The sequence below is a fragment of the Ornithodoros turicata genome, chromosome 3, assembly GCF_037126465.1.
Source record: "Ornithodoros turicata isolate Travis chromosome 3, ASM3712646v1, whole genome shotgun sequence".
Classification (NCBI taxonomy): Eukaryota; Metazoa; Arthropoda; class Arachnida; order Ixodida; family Argasidae; genus Ornithodoros; species Ornithodoros turicata.
Window position 1 is genome coordinate 34,195,230 of NC_088203.1, and position 19,006 is coordinate 34,214,235.

General features: G+C 45.6%; 1 protein-coding gene across 1 annotated transcript in view; it reads left to right on the forward strand.

Annotated features, from left to right (window-relative positions):
• LOC135388401 (fatty-acid amide hydrolase 2-A-like) overlaps positions 1–19,006 on the forward strand; it is a 63,706-nt gene that overhangs the window by 34,466 nt on the left and 10,234 nt on the right. Inside the window, exon 5 of the mRNA XM_064617961.1 lies at positions 574–731. Coding sequence (XP_064474031.1) covers positions 574–731 — 158 coding nt within the window. The remainder of the gene's footprint in view (positions 1–573; positions 732–19,006) is intronic.

Here is a 19,006-nt window from a genome sequence, read left to right on the forward strand (position 1 = left end):
TGTACATAATAACGGGACAAAAGTGCATGGACTACATATGGTTTGTACCTCGTTGGACCGTCCATTGTCCGAAAAGCGAGTTTCCGTATTAACGAGACGAAAATGCACTGAAAAAGTTTGGTACTGACAAAAATCGTCCATAATTCGAGTTGTCCATATTAACGAGGCACGACCTCTTCACCCGATAGTCAGAATAATCAACGTCAAGTCTTATGTTGTTTACTGTGTTGCTTGCCGGTGCGCTGAATGTATTAAACAGTCAGAATAATGCGAAAAGTCGTGAATGGGTTGAGAGTACAGGGCGCATTTACTCATTCATATAGCTTTTTATTCAAATACATTGTTAATTCGGAAAGTGTGCATGGTAAAACCTAGCTGGCCGATACCGCTGGTGAGGCGTTTGTGGCACACATATTTCATGTGCATTCACATATATTACTTTTTTCATGACTCCCGTATCAAAAATAATGGACACAAGATAACATTCTCGGTCCAGGAGCAATCTCACGAATGATCCTGAAATGACTGCAAATCCCAATTGCTGTAACACATTTACGTATTCCCACTTTGCAGGTTCGGTCTCGTTAAATGGCCTTTACCCTGACTTGGATGGAGATGTATCTAAGTTCAACAACGTAGGACCTATGGTTCGATACGTCGAAGACCTATTACCTGTGCTGAAGGTCTTGGTTGGGCCTCAAGAATCCAAACGTCTGAACCTGGATACAGCGGTATGTCATTTCAATAATGCTGTGTGAACACAGATAGGTAATAGGTAGAGACGGAGCCGCTGACGCCATAGGCGGATGGCTTGCCCAAAATACCCCTTCACACTGGTGCACGATCAACATCGTGTGCAACCGTGAACAGGCTGAGGCAACCGTGATCGTGACCACACTTACGTGCCGACAGTGTATCTCTAGAAGGGTCTCTGCAACCTAGGTTAACACCACGGACATTTGTTCCAATTCGTGAAAGGGATTATACACTTGATTCATAGTCTTCTTGTTATTCTCCTTGTATCCTTTTTCCAGTATAAAGTACACATATTGCGATTAATACCCCAAACGCACTGACGCAGGATACGCACCGCGCGCAATCGTGATTACGCAGCGATCGTGATCGCCCTCAGGCGCGCACAAAGTGTCTTGGCAACCGAGATTGCCAACGGGGATACCTGTCATCCGTTTGGGAACGAGATCGCGCACTTCAAGGAGGATTGGTGCAGGCGCAGTGGTTCCGTTTCGCCATTGCCTACTCGTTACTCGCCCTGCCGGTTCCGGGCTGGCAAGATGGCGAGACGATGAGGGCGGCACACACGAAGAAGGCAACATGGACAAGCGTCGAAATAGCTGCCCTCATAGACGAACGTTATTCAAGCAGAAATCATTTGGAGCAATGTTTCCTTTTAATTGGAGACTTCAGTGGGTATTGTGGGAGACGGCGTCGAATGAAAACCTGGAGTCCTACATGAAGTGCGGACGGGGCAGGCGTATCCAGTGGGACTACGACAACCTGGATATCACGCCGATCTAGATTATGTGCGACAGTACGTTTGGGGTAATGGTGCCGAGATCTTGCAGTGGCGCCCCCACGCGAGCACGATATCGTGACGTTACAGACAGGATGCGCTCCAAACGATACTGTGGGAGACCAGAATTTCTTTGGCAAGACAGTGACAATCTCATTTGGGAACGCAGACTTTAAGGACAATGGAAAGGAGATTCGATTGGCTGGAAACCGCTTCTAATTTGTCAAGCATTGTGTAAAAGTAATTCACGTGAAATGTTCGACTGAACAATGATTTGTTGTTACAGTGATGGGTAGTACTTGAAGTACCAAGTACTCAAGTCGTAATTTAAGTACATTTCTGTGTACTTGTACTTTACTTTAAGTACATTTTAAATTGTATACTTTGTACCGTACGTAAAGTACTTTTTTCCGAGTACTTTCCCATCAAGCACCCAAATTTGGACTCCAGATAGAAAATCGCAAAAGAGTATAAAAATGCGCCCTACTAAAAGCGCTAGATTGACAACAAGAAAACGAAATCACAGATAGCGCCCCATTCATCATCTCGCAATAAAATTGTTGTTGTTGCACACAGATAGCGCTACCTATGTGTTTTCGTCTTCTTGACGTCATTCTAGCGCTTTTAATGGGAGGCAATACCAAGAGTCCCAGTCTGACATTTTACCAAAATGATTTTTGTGCTGTTAAAGAGCATATTTGTTAAAGCAAATGTATTGTTGAGAGGCTTGAAATGTTGGAAAAGTATCAAAGCTTCTATGATTACGTAAAACGGATGGAATGCATAGACACGAACACATTATGACGTATTATTTTTAGTCCGTCCAACTCCAACTCCAACACATTATGACACTGCAACCGGCAGCACAATGACTTGGTCAATTGTCATTTCAGTTATCCCAATGCAGGGTTCTATGCTTTTTCTATATTGTTTCCTTCATTGGCAATTAATAATCATTTTATATCACAATGTGTGATTGCATTACATGATGAACACTCTGAAAGACACACATGCTTTCATTTTTACATTTTACGTTTTTTTAATTGGTCACATGGATTACATTGCTATCAGATCACAGTCGTATAAAAATGATGGCTTACATTGTGCTTCATCCTTTCTTACTTTCTCATATTCTTTTTTTAAACATGTTGTATTTCAAAAAGCAGCATGGAATAGCCAGAAATACATAATCTCCGTTGGCTTGTACTTTTTGTTTTCTTGAAATTGTTCCTTGAAAATCCTGTTATTGCAGAAGATTAGTACCGGAACACCACACTAGGGCGGGTAATCTTGGATCAGTCAGGGTATAATACAAACTCATAGCACAGCTGTCTGCATGCAACATGTGACTGCAAATGATGACATCTGATTAAGTTCATATTCACGGGTTAGCACTTAACCTAGGACCTTATGGCTTTAGAGCATTTGTCAAGAATGCTTGCTAAAGTTTTGCGAGAAAAGCAAGACACAGATACCAAACAGTGAAATTAAGTGATACAAATACAAAAGTACAAAAGTGATACAAATTAAATTCGCAATGTACTTGATAAATACTTGAAGTACCTTTGCCTACTACTTTGTAGTTTACTTGAAGTACATTTCGAATTGAGAACTTTGTACTGTACTTGAAGTACTAATGACGCCAGGTACTTGGTACTTTACTTTAAGTACAATTTTGAGGTACTTTGCCCATCACTGATTTGTTACAGCGCAATTCAATTTATAAAATCGCTGCCGTTGCCTTTTCTCTGTCTTAGGCTGCTCCTTTAATCAATCGTGACCTTTTTATATCATCGCTCTTCCTTCCGAGGTGTCTAACTTCGAAACCTTCATTGGAAAGCACGCAAACAGATGAAAATATGGACATGAGGCAATACATAATAACGAAAATCATATGCGGTGTACCTAAATAACATATAACAGCGATGTTTCGCATGGTTGGAAGCATTCTTCCGAAGCAACAGCGTACATAGATAAAACAAGAAACAGATGCATATCTTGTGTAACATTAAGATGGATCATTAGAAAAGTTGTAAGTTGTCAAATTTGGACTTGACGCTGCAGAAACAAAGCAAAGAGAGAGCTGGGTTGCGAAACGCGAAGAGACGCGGACATTTAAACGTGTGCATTATTGTCTATCTTCGATTTTGTACCCGAAAGCAAAGTTAGATATAGTTTATTTTCGTGTTTGCTCTCTTCCTGTGTATTCCCAACCTCTATTACACGCACAGATTTGGTCGTATTTATTGTTCCAATACAATAACATTTGGACTGGTTGGTGTACTTCCATATTAAAGCGACAGCAAGTAGACGGGACGGACCCCGACGGTTGCGTGGCGAGTGATTGTCATTTGGTCAGGTCTCGGTCTGTACTTGGCCTTGTTTATCTGACACTTCTGGCAAGTCCTGACGTACTCGCTTATATATCTCTTCATGTGCCTCCAGATGAAGCGTTTGCGCAGCTTGTGGTTCGTCGTCCGTCCTGTCAACTCGTTGTCGCTTTAAAGGACAACAGAAATGAAAATCGGTGACTGTGGGAAAATCATCATACTATATGCATTTCGCATGGCTAATACTAGAACCGCCAGTATTTTATGCCAACGACGAACGGATTGGTATATTTTGAACGATTACTGAAGCGCTGAACCGCTCGCCCATGGGAGCTGCCCGCGGAGATCGCAAAGCATCTTGGGATCAGCCGAGGCAGGTCTGACGTCACACATTACTCTGGGGAAGCCGGTCAGCTGGGCGAAAGAGAAGCTTTGCCGCCGTATTGCGTATCGCGCTCGAAATGTCGGACTCTGAATCTTCGTCATCATTGTGGGAGTCCGAGAATGAGTTCTCGGATGACTTGGGCGTTCGTCCGTATATCTTCGACCCACAGCTAGGATCAGACGAAGAATCAGGGGATGCCCAAGAACACGCCGCCGTCGGACGACGTGTGGAAGAATTCGACTGGTAAGTGTCCGCACATTCTGCATGATTTCGACCATAAGAGATACATAAACTATTCACAAGCATGGAAGTATCGTATAACTCACTTCCCGTTCCTCTGATACCCAACATTACAGTTGTTCGTTGTTGCATGTTGCACATGTGCGTTGCTTGCGGTTGCTGGTGCCATGTTTCCCTTCATGTCTAAATGCCGCTCAACTTGGTGTTGGCGTTCCTTTGTAAGTAATACGCATGCATCGTGCCCGCAAAGTTCAACAGCCATAGAAAACCCGTAATTTTATTATCCTCAACTGCGCGTTGTAGTAAAACGCAAGTACTTCGAAAACGTCGACCTTGCCTTTATTATATTGTGCGATATTTGTATATCGTACGAAAGGCGATAGGGCGTGACATACTAAAACCCGCTATTAGCTTATGTATGCATGAGAATATACTTTCTAAATTGTATTGGACGGTGTAATGTACAGTGCCACGAATTGCATGTCAACAGGTGCTCCTGTGGTAACTGTATGCCCATGGAAGATGAGATATCCTCTGTTTGCTGCAATGAACAAGGCAGAGTGCAAGATGTTATGGAGGATGCAAGTGTGCTGTGCATCACATACCACCACCTCTTCCACAAGCACTGCCTTGATGCAGATACAATTGATCTACAGAAAATAAAAATGTTGGGCACAGACAGCAACTCCTTGGGAGGCCGCAGAAGAAACAAGTAAGCAGGTGAAAGCTACGATATGTGGGCAAAGACATTATGTTGCCTTTTAATTTTCAGGGCAAAAAGGTATATTGCGTACCGGCAATTTATATTTTGGATCTACCACCGCCTAGGGGAGGGAAACAGGGTTGTTATTCCAAGTTGTGCAATCCGAAGAATTCGTGACGAGTTCCCATCTGAAGACGGCGACTACACTGGATTCCGCCATGCACAACACTAGGTATGATAGAGTTTATGTTGTCTGTACAGCATTGTTTTTGTACAAGAGAAATGCAGTAGCATGCATTTCCACACAATTTGTTTAATATGAATATCAATTTCTTTATTTCAGCTCATGAAAAAATAAAAAAAAGCCACAGTTGCAGTTCAACGTGTCCCTTTGACTGATGTTGTCCCTTTCCAAGACACAGTCCTTCACAACTCAAAAATGTGCCAGCATATACATTTATTGGAATATATTGATATTGCACACACTAACTTGAAGCAAGTATTCTCTAGTCATGACCAACACTAACAGGCAGAACTGTAAGTGGCATGTTACAAGTAACTGCATTATTAACAATAAATTACTCTTTCGAGTAACACTGAGAGTAATCGATTAGTTTTGCATGAAAGTAATTTTTCAAGTGTAATCCGATTACAGTTTTACTGATGAAAAAGGAAATCACTGAAAAGGTTAGCCAGCTGTAGGACTCGAACCCACGTCACCTAGATTACCAGTCCAGGGCTCTGTTTTTTTTTTAATTCGGTGCTAGCGCCGCAAAGCAACAGTGGCTATGAGCAGCGTACAGACGTGTACAGATGGGGAGAGGACACCAGGAAGGAGTGGGGGACAGGGGGGTTAGTATGCGTCCTGGGCTGACTTCAGGAGGAACAGTGTTGACATTCGTCTGGAAAGTCTTTGGAAAACCTAGAGAAAACCTCAGACAGCACAGCCGGTGACAGGATTCAAACCCATGTCACCTCCCAGTCTCAGCGTAGAAAGCGATCATCTTAACCAATATGCCACGGAAGCTGGTGGCTCTTTTTAGTCCTTTCTATGTGTTCCAGCGTCAGAACATCAATTTCCATCATGTACAATTTTACTTTGTAGAAGTGTGCCGACGGAGCAGCGCTGCTCTACTCCACACAGTGTAATGGCACACTTCTCCACAATACAATATTTGTAAAATGCAATACAGGGCTGTTTTGGGCAGGTGCTCTCTTCTCATATTTCAATGTTGGAGCTGTAGGCATGTGAGAGTGGTGGACGGGCTGTCCTGCAGTTTGCCCTCTGTACCTCAGTGTACGTCTTGAAACCCTTCACTCGAGAACAACCCCGAATGAAGAAAGCACATAACCTGTGTTGGAAGCATCCTGTGTCAGCATTCAGCAAAGCAGCAATGAAGTTCTATTCAAATTTGCATGGGTAGTGTGCATAAAAAGCTGATCTCTGACAAACGGACATACCTGAGATGCAATCTCACTGGCCTCTTCCTGTTCTTGCTCTCTCTCCACTTTTTGGGAACACAGACGGTTTGGTCAAGCCCATTGCATGTTGAAGCGTGCGGTGTGCCTGTCAACTAATGCCTGGATGCTCACTTCATGGTTGTAAGCATGAGAAAGGGGTGGAGGGGCATATCTGTTGGTGCTTTTCCTCGCTTCCGCATATGTCTTGTAGTGTGCCGTAGTTTGGAGTACTGCTTCCAAGAGATCATGCACATAGGCTGCAGCAAATGATAATTGTTATAAATTAAAAAGACCACAGCGAAGTTCTTGTGCAATTTTTCACATAATACAGCATATATGAGATGTGATTACCAAAAGTGCATTCCTCTTTAATTGGAAATGCAACAGCTTCTTTGCGTGACCGAGGAAACTTTACAGCATAGCGGAGCTTCCCAGCAGCCGATACAGCCTGTTGTCGCTTGCTGTTTTCATTGTAGTGCATCACTGCAATGTAGGTCCTATGGCAGAAAGACTTATAGTTTTAAGGAATGTGCATCACCTCGAACATGTTGCACTTACCTTGCTTTCATGCATGCATAGGTGAAGTGTGTTGACTTAGGTGCGAAGTGATTCAGTGTGCTGTGAAAACATTCCACAGCATAAGTCTGCTCTACTGTCGAAAGTTGGGGAAGGTCCTTCAAAAGGTTTTTTGCGAGTACAATTTCCTTCAATTTTGTGTACGCTGAAGAATCTACAATAGGATATGAATATCAAGCTTTAGAATTCCAGCCTCAGAACATCAGTTTATCTCTTGTTCAAAATTTCTGTTTATGACGTATCTCACCTTGGGGAAGCCACTTTGTGCGTCGCATTTCCCCATGTGCACACTGCGGAAAAAGTGGGTCGTCATGTTGATGTATGTTTGCAATGTGCCTTGGCAGGGAGGTCCACTTTGGCAAAATTTGACGTGGGTCATCTCGACTGGACATAGCACACCAATACAGGTGATTGATGATGGCCTTAACACAGTCACCAAGGTCCTTTGCAGCTTTTAATTTGAACGCTGCAGTCAGTTTCTTCTTGATGCCTACAAAGGAACGTAGCCATAGAGTCTACTCTGAGACATCACATATTATCCAACAGAATGTACCCTTTGCTACATGCCACACATCATACAAGTGCTCAATGTCCGGATTTTCTTTTCGCATGTAACATTGAATCTGCACGTGTCTGTCAGTAATTAGCCTGTGGACAACCATGCCCTGATTCCGAAGAAATTGCAGTGCGCGTTTCAGGCCCTCGAGCTCCATGGCATGACTGTTCGCAACCTCATTGCTCTGATAGGAAAAAAAAGCACATTGGTATATCTAAATGTAGAGTGTCACCCCTGGCGATAAAACTCCCCACTGATCATCTCAGAAGTTGTTTTAAGTCATCTACAAATGTTATGGGCCACGGTATACCTGCACAGTTTTAATATGGAGCACCTGCTTCCGTGCGGCGTCGAGCATCGTGTATGTTCCATACTTTGCTGAGTGGCCCGGAGAGTCCGCCCTCCCATCACCTGCTAATGTCAAGCCCTGCCCTTGCGCTGCCTCAAGCATGACTGTCTGGTGACGCTGCCAAACCTGCACAAAAATGGCCATCATGAGCACTATTCAGAATACACAGTGAATAAGACTCTTCAGATGTGAAGATTTATACTCCTGTTTTACCTTTTCTATCGCGGGTAGTAAAAATGCCCCCTGTACATTGAAAAATGTCCTGTAGCTGAAGCAAGATATCCCCACAGACGTGAGTAACCTCAGGGTCTTCTTGATGTTGGCACCAGAGAAAAGGATGCCTGCACTGAGTAAAATATTCCCAAGGGGCTTCCTATTTAAGAGGGGCTGGCTGTACCAAGAGCACACGTGCCCACTTGCACATGCAGTTTCCACACTCAGCAGAGTTCCATCACATCTCTTCTTGACATGTACCACTTTCTCTGAACATTTTTGACACTTTGAGAGCAATACATCTAAAGCTGTCTCAAAGACGATGAACTTTCGCTCTGAAATCCTGTTCACGGGGTTGTTCGTGGCACCCAGGACCTCGTCATGGAAGCTCAACCTAGAAAGTTCAACAACACATGGCATCGGGGAAGTATAACCTGCAAAACAAGAAAGCGCTTAACATAGTGCTGAAATAACCTACTCGTCCATGAAGCTTTGCGAAGGTTCATATGTTACGTCTCCCTTGTCCAGACGAACACAATCAGGCTCCTCATCCGACTCGTCCTCACTATGAACAGGAGTAGAACGCCAGTGAGTGGGACGTGTCTGGGTGCTTTTCGAGCTTCCTTCTCGTTGGGCTGGTGCAATGTCCAGTGCCACCTGAACAGCTGGGAATCGTAAAAAGATATGTGGACCCTAACCTACACTTGACATACGTACATAACAGGACTATTGATACTTTTTCATACCACGGTTTCTATAAATGCCTGTTGTCTGGGTGTGTGCATTTTTTGTGAGCACGGCCTCTATTAGCTGGGTTGCATGTGTGGTGTCGTTCCTTGGTACATAACCCACATCTGGCAAGCTACAGACATCTGGTTCCTGCACAGAATTGCAAGATCATGTGGAAAAAACTATAATCATGGGGAAGCAAAGCATGATACCTGTACACACAAGCTCTTGCCTGTTGACTGTCACTGTTAGGTGTTTCAGAGGTGCAGCACATCAAGGCATAACTGACAACGCCCTGTTGAAACATGCATGATCAGCACATTTTGTAAAATAACTATCCTGTACGACAACATGTATTGTTATATCATGTTACTAACAGGAGAGGTCATATGCTTACAAAACATGTCATTATTATAGACATATGTACCTGGGATGTAGTCTCACTTGTACTAAATGGTATACTGTGCACACTCACAGCAGAGGAACTGGCCTGTAAATTTAATGAATGAGTTTGTAACACTAAAATGGTCACCGTACATTGAAAAGTTGCAAAAATATTGACGAATAGATGCAGTTATCTAAACAGGGATTCATAGATGCACTGATCATGCCAAGTTTTCAATAGTTCAGCATGGTAATGCAAGAAGACGCACCTGATCAAGTATTATATCGGAGGATATTGAAGACTGCATGGTATTTTCAGACGCTCTGTTACCATCCGAAGACGTTTCAGCGATGCCGGCTTCTTCTGTGGCCAACAGTGAATTTATAACCTGGATGAGAATGAGCCTATTTGAGTAACACTGTGGAAGAGCCTTTTTGAGTCAAGTTTCTCAGCTACTTGCCTCTTTGCGTTGGCGCTTCTCGAATGCCTTGCTAACTCTTTCTGCCTTTCGTTTCCGTGAGAATACAGAAGGAACAGCTCCTTCTTTCAACCTGTTGTACTTTGTTGACCAGCCTAGGCTGTGGAGCACCTTCGGATCTGTCTCGAAGTCTTCGTCAAGAAAATGTGCAGCGCACAACTTCTCCTGTTTCGCCGGTCTCCAGGTAGGCCTAGACGGATTCGCGGCCAGGCACCAAATTCTACGCAGTTTCTCGTCTTTTGGGAACAAATACCCTGACCTCCCTTTCCCGAAGAGAAGTCTGCAACACGCCGCACCACAGACAGGAGCCATTGCACCAACTGCACCAGCACACGCAACTTTCTTGCCGCGAAAACACGAAAAAGGACCACCGCTTCGAAAACATGCGCAAAAAGAACGGCAGGAACTCCAAGAGGAGAAATGACTCACGTCATTTCCGTTGTCTGCTACGGCACCGGAGCGACGCTCGCTAGGGTTCGTATCGCCCCGCGGACACAGTTTTATATCCCGTTTGTGACAGTCTCTCAGCGAATTTCGTTAGATCCCAGTCGAATTCCGGATTGTTTTGGTACACACTGCAACATGAGCTAAAGAACTTTGCGGCACATTTTCATTTCTGTTGTCCTTTAATACGGAAGTCATGGTACCGTCTTTGGGAATTGTGCCAAATGCCTTTAAACTTGGTTGCTCTATGGGGTCATCGCCTGCGGTAATGTTTCTGCGAAACTCGTTTTACAATGCCGTACATTTGTATTGCAAGTCTTTTAATGTGTCATAGAACAATTTAATTTGTTTTACGTTGCTACTGTGGTGGTTACACCTTGTTTTGAGCATTCACATGGCGGCGTGACGTAGCCCTACAGAGCCACGGACTGGCCTGGACAGTAGTTAATGCCTAATAGAGAGAGAGAGAGAGAAACTAAGAGAGCTTTCACGTTATTACACGACGTTTCTGACAGCACCATGCTCTTTCCACAAAGTTTTGGGCCACAGTTTACAATACTAGCGACAGAATTCCGTAAATTGATGACCCAATCTTCTCATTCAGTTGAGGGGTGACTGTGGGTTTGTTCGCGGATAGGAGTGATACTTCACCGCAGCCAAGGAAGCCCCAGCGATAGTGATATCTTGATGACGTAAGCCAGGCACACGAATGGAAGCGCAGCGCTTGTCCAAGCTCCTTTGCTTCGCGTTCGCACCGCAATATATACTAACTGAAACATCCTCGGTAAATACATCAACTTTCGCTTACCGGTGTAACGTGACGATCTCGCGTGGAAGGCGATGTTACGTTCCTGGCTGTACGAATACGTGGAGGGTGTCGAAGTAGCTTGCCGTTGTTGGCCGCACTCAAGTGGGCATCGTCACGACTATAGCCAAAAAAAGAAAAAAAGGAGGCAATACGTGAGGCACTAACCACAAACATTCCACGAGCCCATCACAGACCCTCCGCGACGTGCAGACGCCAACCCTCCCGGCCGCCGGTCGGTCACCAAGATTGAACCAGTCCGCTTCAAATGGCGCTCACTGATTGGCCTTGTCCGTGTGACGTTTTATCCGATTTCCGGAGAGGGAATTCCGGCGCGCTCTCAACATCCGTCGTCTGCTCTTGCCATGTATTCCATCAAGTTACACGGGAACTACTCCACTACTTCATGTCAGAATTTCGACATCATTAGCGTCCCCCCCCGTTGGTGGTTTCCAAGGTCATGCTGGAGACTGGGAGGTTTTCCGAAGGCTTCCCAGACGAATATCGGCAAAGTTCCCCTGAAGTCGGAAAAAGACGGACACTAACACTTGAGGAAAATTTAATACAATGTGGTATTAACGTGCAAGTATGCATAAGACTATGTACAGTTCAAGATGTGACTCTTCGCCAGCGAAGTACCACAGCAAAACATTCAGACGAATATTTACAGCAAACCTCACAACGACAACGAGTACAAGCCAGTACAAATCAGACTATATACAGTTCAGGACATGCAACCTCTCCGCTAGAGACACGCAACAGCAAAACTGTCAGTCAAGTATTTACAAAAAAAATAACAACAAAAACAGAAGGGGCACTATGTACAACAGTAAGACATCAACCCGTGCAACAAAACTGCAACACAAAGGTACAGTACGTACCGCAAAATAACGATTTTCCAACTGAACATCTTATGAGGTACAATATGTACAGTTAGGGAAGAGCGCCTCCCAGGATGACACGTCTATCAATGACATGAACAGAGGGATGTGAACACCACAGCCACTCGAAGGTGACCTCTCCCAATGCAAACAAGTCCCGCTACAGGACGTTGAAGAAATTAACGCGCAACCGTCGCAGCAGTAGGTTCTATTTTGGAATCGCGAGAGAAACGGCAGTGTGAAATGGGCCTTGGGCCGGTTTCACACTACCGAATATGTCGTCCGGTTGCTTCACAAATGAAACCTAAGGGCAGTCGAGCCACGTAGGTTCCAATGGGTCCGTTTTGGCTCCGTTAAAAACACGGCCGAGAAAAACGCTCTTGTGAAACAGGCCTTAGGATGGCGGTGGATCCGTTTATCATCCCATCGGAGTCATGGAGGTTGCAAATGATCGACAAAGAACGAGATAACACCTGTCGCTGTAAAGTGCATAGTCATATCTGTTATTTCGTTTGTTCGCTTAATCTCACTGGGTTTTCGGCGATGCGACATACGCGACAAAATCTTCACGAAATTGATTCCTTAAATGGAGTACGAAATTTCCTTAACCCCCATAATCGTTTCTTTCCTGTAAACGGTCCTTCCCGCCCTGAAACTAATATGCGGAAATTTTTTCGGGCGAAATCGCTCCACTCTATGAGAAGCACGCGCTTTAAGTTTCTCTTCCGCATTCCTCCTCTCCCACTCGCATTCTCCTGTGGATCGAGCAAGGATGAACGTGTAGTATATTACTAGTGTTGGGAAAAACTCACGTGACCTCCAGCGTTTGGCCAATCGTTGGGTGACAGTTGAGTAGATTTTTGCTTTACTTTTTTTTTTTTTTTTTTTGCCTCCCTGGATGACCTGTGACGCTGGCGTTGCTTTCCCTTTCTCATCTGTTCTCTCCCTCTCCCCCGCTTTGGCGGTTCTGGGTGGTTGTGGATTTTCGCTCGCGTCGAGTGAAATAAATAACGAAATACGGAAGCGTTGGCTGTTTTTGTTACGCAAAGTGCTTTATTTTTCGGGATAGGTATTTCCAAATGACAAAGTGGTGTAGTCTGCTGTAGCTGCGCAAAACACAAACATGACATGAACATTGTTTCTGAAGTTCGAGTGATATGCCGAAGCAACTTTGCATTCACTGACAGCTGATGTCTCACGTGGAAGATTTCGCAGTGGAACAACAGTATATTGGTTGCACAGGCACACACATTCAAAGATCCAGCATGACAGAAAACATGTCCATACCTTCCCTTTGCTGCTTCTGTAGGCGTCTGGTTGACCCGTCACAAAGGAACTTGTGCAGCTGCTATGTCGAAAGATGATGCTCCAACCACTCAGAGTGGCTTGTCCATTCTACTGTATCCATGTAGATGCTTTTCTGAAGCAGGTATGAGTCGAGTGCTTATACCTGAGCAAGAAAGATCAGAATAGGGATCAGAAACGTGAAAACAATAAAATTAAAGCGGCCGAAATGCTGCGTATATGCCACAGGTGCGGTGTTATGCTATGCTAAGCGGCAGAATGGAATAGGAACTGACTTACCTGTCATCGAGTGGGTAGCGGAAAAACGCATTAATGGGCCTTCTTGAATCGTTGTCGCACCAAGCAAGCGAGGCAGACCTGCCTTCCACTTATCTATCACTGAATTGACTTGCAGGAGTATCTAAGAGGTCCCGAGATTTTCAGAGTCGGTATCGACAAATGTTAAGGACACTAAAATCATCCAAAGCGGTACCGGCATAGATGCTTTGCTTGGGTCCCTGCTGCACCCACCATACTTTGAAACTTTACGGAGAGTTGCTCCGGCACCGCCGACACAGCGTCTCCGGGTGATAATTTCAAACCGACCAATAAGCGCTCGCATACTGGGGGAGTGGCCACAGGAGCCAATGGGCTGGTGAGAGTTGAGAACTCGCGCTTCGACGTAAAAATTCTGACGTTTCATGACGCGAAAAGCTCGCAGCGCCTCACTTCAGTCCGCAAAGGAACTCGCGAGTTTCATCCCCTTGGAGCAACTATGCGGGCTGTGCTGCTGACCCACGATACGTCACCGGTGTTGCGCAATGCCAAGCAATGGGCACGCGGGAATGGGCAGTCTTCACAGACTCCAAATCTGCACTTCAAGCAATTGAAAATTCCGGCATACGAGGCCCATCCCTCACCCCTAGTCACAGATGTGTTAATGGCTTACCACACTATCTACGCAGCAGGCCACAGGCTAGTTCTCCAGTGGGTTCCAGCCCATTGTGGTGTCGTGGGGAACGAGCAGGCTGACAGCGCCGCAGAAGCAGCACTCTCGTATCGGAAACGGACTAGTATTGTTCTGCTGAGAGGAGACCACCGTTCAATTCTCCGACGCCTAGTGACACCCCTGGCTTCCCGCCAATGGACAACCGACATTCTTCCCCCTCTATGTTGAGCAGAGTTGATCCAACGCTTGCTTTCCGCATGCCACGAAACACCTCTCGTCAAGATGCTGCATTAATCCACCGAATGCGCGTCGATGTGGCCTTTACAGCTCAGTGGCGTTACCGCTTGAGACAAGTGACTCTCCCACCTGCTGCCACTGTGGTGTGCTTCAGGATCTGGAGCATATTCGTCTTCATTGCTCCCACTACCAACCTTCCCGAACCACACTCTCCGAGTCTCTTCGTCAGCTGGACTCTCGCCCCTTCTCCCTATCGAAATTGCTTTGTCCCTGGCCTAATCCAGCCCAGCAACGCTCTGCGCTCAAAACTCTTCTGACGTTTCTGCACACCATCGGACTTCGATCGTTATTGTGAAGGGGCTCGTTATTTTATTCCCCACATTCCCACCAGCAATGGGGTAGAGTATCGTCTGTGGCGATGAACCTCCCCACTCTCCAAAGCCAAAATAAAGTTGTTGTAAAGTTGCCCGCCATCGCCAGCTGTGAGCGCGGTGGCGCCTGCCAATCCGCCAGTCGCATCTACAAGGTCACAAGTTCTGGTCCCGTCTGAGGGCTGAAGCATTAAGTTTTTGCTGGTTGGAGGCGTTCGGATAACACGCAATAATGAACAGCTTTTTTTGTGTGAATCGTTTACTACACTTGCGCTGGCAGGTGTAACATGTGAGCTGTACTTGGTGGTCGAATGTAACCGCCTTCTGCTCAACGGTCGTTCACAACAACGAACGCAAGCACCTGCCACCGTAGCTATGAGGTTTATGCTGGAGAGATACGTTGGCCTCTAGCGATCCACGGCAACGTTGTATTGGTTGTATACCGTCACCTATGGAAAGTGTATCGGCAAGTAGCATGACGACAGGTTCGGGTGTCAGTTCCGACTGCGCACACGGTTTATTAGCAGGTTCTTGTATACAGTAGGTGGGCGTGCACCGAGCTAGCTATCCAAGAGATATGGCTATGTCTTGCATTCCGATGCATCTCCGTTTTCTATAATTTTTTTTTTCTGCGAAGAAATAATGAAAACACCCGGTTTTCATAGTTCATTCATAGTTAACTAACAATTACACTGGTTATATATATACAAAAGTATGCTAAAGTAATTAGGTGTACAACAGTCTATCAGGTGGACGTCTTGTCCTGGTCGACCTTCGAGGGCGAAACTCTGTCGGTGACATGTCTTGTACACCTGTTGTAGACGGGGCAGCCGCACTTGAGGGTTGGTCATCTCTTGGCGAGGCTTGCTGCTGGTTCACTGTCATTGCACCGTTGTCGTCCAGGTCCACAGTTGTTGGGCTGAAGTCTTCTGAAGTAGGCAGGAGGTGCTGTCGGTTTCTTCTGAAGACACGGTTGTCCTCCGTCCTCACGTTATACGACCTTGACGCTGCCATACCCTCTACCTTCGCTTTTGTGCACCATGTGTTGCCGTCTTCAATTCTTACGATGTTGCTTGGTCTTAATGGAGGCAGTGGACTGCCTCTCATATGATTTTGTTGATGCTTCCTGTCCTAGACCATTGTACCAGGTGTAAAATCCGGCAGGCGCGAACGCAATCGGTGTCTCATCAGGATCTCTGCTGGAGACGCTCCACTTTCTAGAGGAGATGTCCTGTAGTTCAACAGGCCTACGAAAAAAATTCTCGTTAGCGTGATGAGTCTTCTTCAGCAACCTCTTTATAATCTGCACTCCTTTCTCGGCCAGTTCGTTCGCCCTCAGGGAAACGTGGACTAGAGGTGACGTGTCGGAAATCGAAATTAGTCGCAAAGTCTTTAAATTCTTTAGACACAAACTGTGGCCCTGTCTGTTGTCGGAACAGACTTCTAGAGGGAGTCTGTGTCTTGGAAATACGCTGGCCACTTTGGCGAAAACAGTCCGGGCACTAGAGTCATGCAGCTCTTCGGCTTCTGGGTCGCTCGACGTTGCATCATATGCCACTAAGTCAGTCTTCGCAGCATAGTGGAACAAATAAATGCCAACGCGGCTCCAGGGCTGTACAGGTGTCTGTCGCATCATTAATGGTTCTTGTTGACGATAAGCGTATCGTTTGCAAGTACCGCATCGTGCCATCATGTCCCTAATTGCCGTGGTCATTTCCGGCCAAAACATTAATGCCCGAGCTTTTGCTTGACATTTATTAACTCCAAGATGGCCTTCGTGCAAACGGCTTAGCATTTCTTTGCGTAGAGTCTTTGGAATGCACACTTTTGATCCCTTTAGTACCGCACCATTTACGTTGAAAAGTTCTGGTTGAAATGGCCGGTATTCTCCAAGAATTTCTTCGTTTGCTTCCAAAGCACTTTTCACATGGCGCAAGGTTTGGTCTTTCTCAGTCTCTATTCTCAGACGTTCTAACGTATAGTCAGTCACCAAAACCGACAAAGTCCACACCGCGTGCACTTCCACGTCGTACTCCGTGTCCTGTACGCTGGTCGTCAGGGGCGCTCGAGAGAGTGTGTCGGCTAGTTGCAGTTGTTTTCCTGCAACATACTGGAACTCGTAATCGTATTTCATGAGACGAATGAAGAGCCGCTGTAAACGTGGAGGCATGTCACCAAGATTTTTCTTTGAAATGGCTATTAAGGGGGGGGGGGATATGTTTATTAAGAAAAAGAAAGGAAAGGTTAGCCAGGCAAAGAGCCGGCTTGCTATGCCGGAAAAAAAGAGGGAAGGGGGAAAACGAAAAAGAAAAGGAAGGAGGAAAACGAAAAACAAAAAAGGGGAATCGAAACAAAGGAAGGAAAGAAAAAACAAGAAGAAAGGAAAAGTAACGAAAAACAAAAAGAAAGGAAAAGGAAGAAATAAACGAAGAAGAGAATAAACACTAGCATGAAGTTACATGCAGTTCACGAGTCCTGAGACTCCGAGAAAACCGAGGCTATTAAGGGCTTGTGGTCTGTCTCTATGGACACTCGACGACCATACACGTTCGCAACCAAACACGATGCCCAAAGCCTCCTTTTCCATTTGAGGGTACCTTGTTTCGGAATCTGTGAGCACTCTCGATGCATATGACACCGGAAGCCAGTCCGTTGGAGTAACGCTGCACCTAGCCCGCCCTGTGATGTGTCCTTCGAGACCTTTGTGTCCAGCTTGGGGTCGTACAAAGCCAAAACAGGGGATGAAGCCAATGCACTTCTTAGGTCGTTCCACTCTTGCTTGTGCACCTGCGTCCATTCAAATAGACATCTCTGCTTCACAAGACAACGCAAAGATACTGTTCGCTGCGAGAGGTGAGGAAGGAATTTGTAAAAATACGTAGGAAGACCAAGCATTCGTTGAACAGCTTCCTTGTTTGTCGCTTCTGGCATCTGTAGAACGCTTTTCAATGCTCCAGGATCCGGCTGGATTCCATTGCTGGTTATCTTACCACCCAAGAAGGTAATTTCTTGAACACAAAACACGCACTTTTCCTTGTTCAACGTTAATCCTTCGTGCTGAGCAAGTTCAAGAGCCCTACGTAGTCGCGGGTCATGTCTCGCGTTGTGCCCCACACCAACACGTCATCGATATACACCTTGACGCCGTCTAATCCGTCAAAAATTTGGGTCATCACTCTTTGGAAGACTTCTGGTGCAGATGAGATGCCATACAAGTACAGAAGAGTACATGTTAGAGTTAGAAGTTGTACAGAAGTAGTAAAAGGTCTGATGTGTCAGATCATATATGTATTTCTGTACGTGTTATTTCTAAGTATGTTTGTATGTATGTATGCATTTCTCCATATAATGTGGCAATGCCCTTGGAGCGCCACAATAAATAAATATCATCACTTATTGAAACTGAATGACCATATGAACTGCGGTGGACCACCGGACGATTTTAAAATACTCTCTTGTACGCCACTCAAGAATCTTCATACCAAGAAGTCAATAAGAGATTGTGCGAGTTCGTGGCAACTAAATGCAAGTTAGTGAAGCGGATATAAATACGGCGAGATCGTATCGATTACATTAATCAACGCTGGATTCAAGCGACCCATCATAAGGAACTACTATATGACGCATTCTCAATTCATCGTGGTTTCATCAAGGTGCGTTCCCTCAAGAAACGGCTGGATTTCGTGGCCACCGAAGCTCCATGGATACAGTTCTCGACCTAGTCTCTACAGTCCAACATGCAGGAAAATTCGATACCGTCCTGAAAGTGATTTCCATCGCGTACCGCAGAGGATACGCCAGGCTCTCACTGGCTTCATACCTAAGGACGTCACACCGCCGAACGCCCCCTGGTCTCTGCCTGTGGCACGCACTTTCGCACGTCTTCTGGACCTCCAGGAGCGCAGATATCAGGTTCCCCCTCAAGTCCTTTGAGCCCATTTCTATGCTCTCGCAGACGCGGAGTTTTCTACCTCTGCCGCTGCATACACCGATGGCACATCTCGAAATGGGGATTCCGCGTCGGAGTTCGTCATCCCATCCGAAGGCGTAGTTGAAGGACGTCGCTTTTCCCATCATACCTCATCCACCGTTGCGGAAC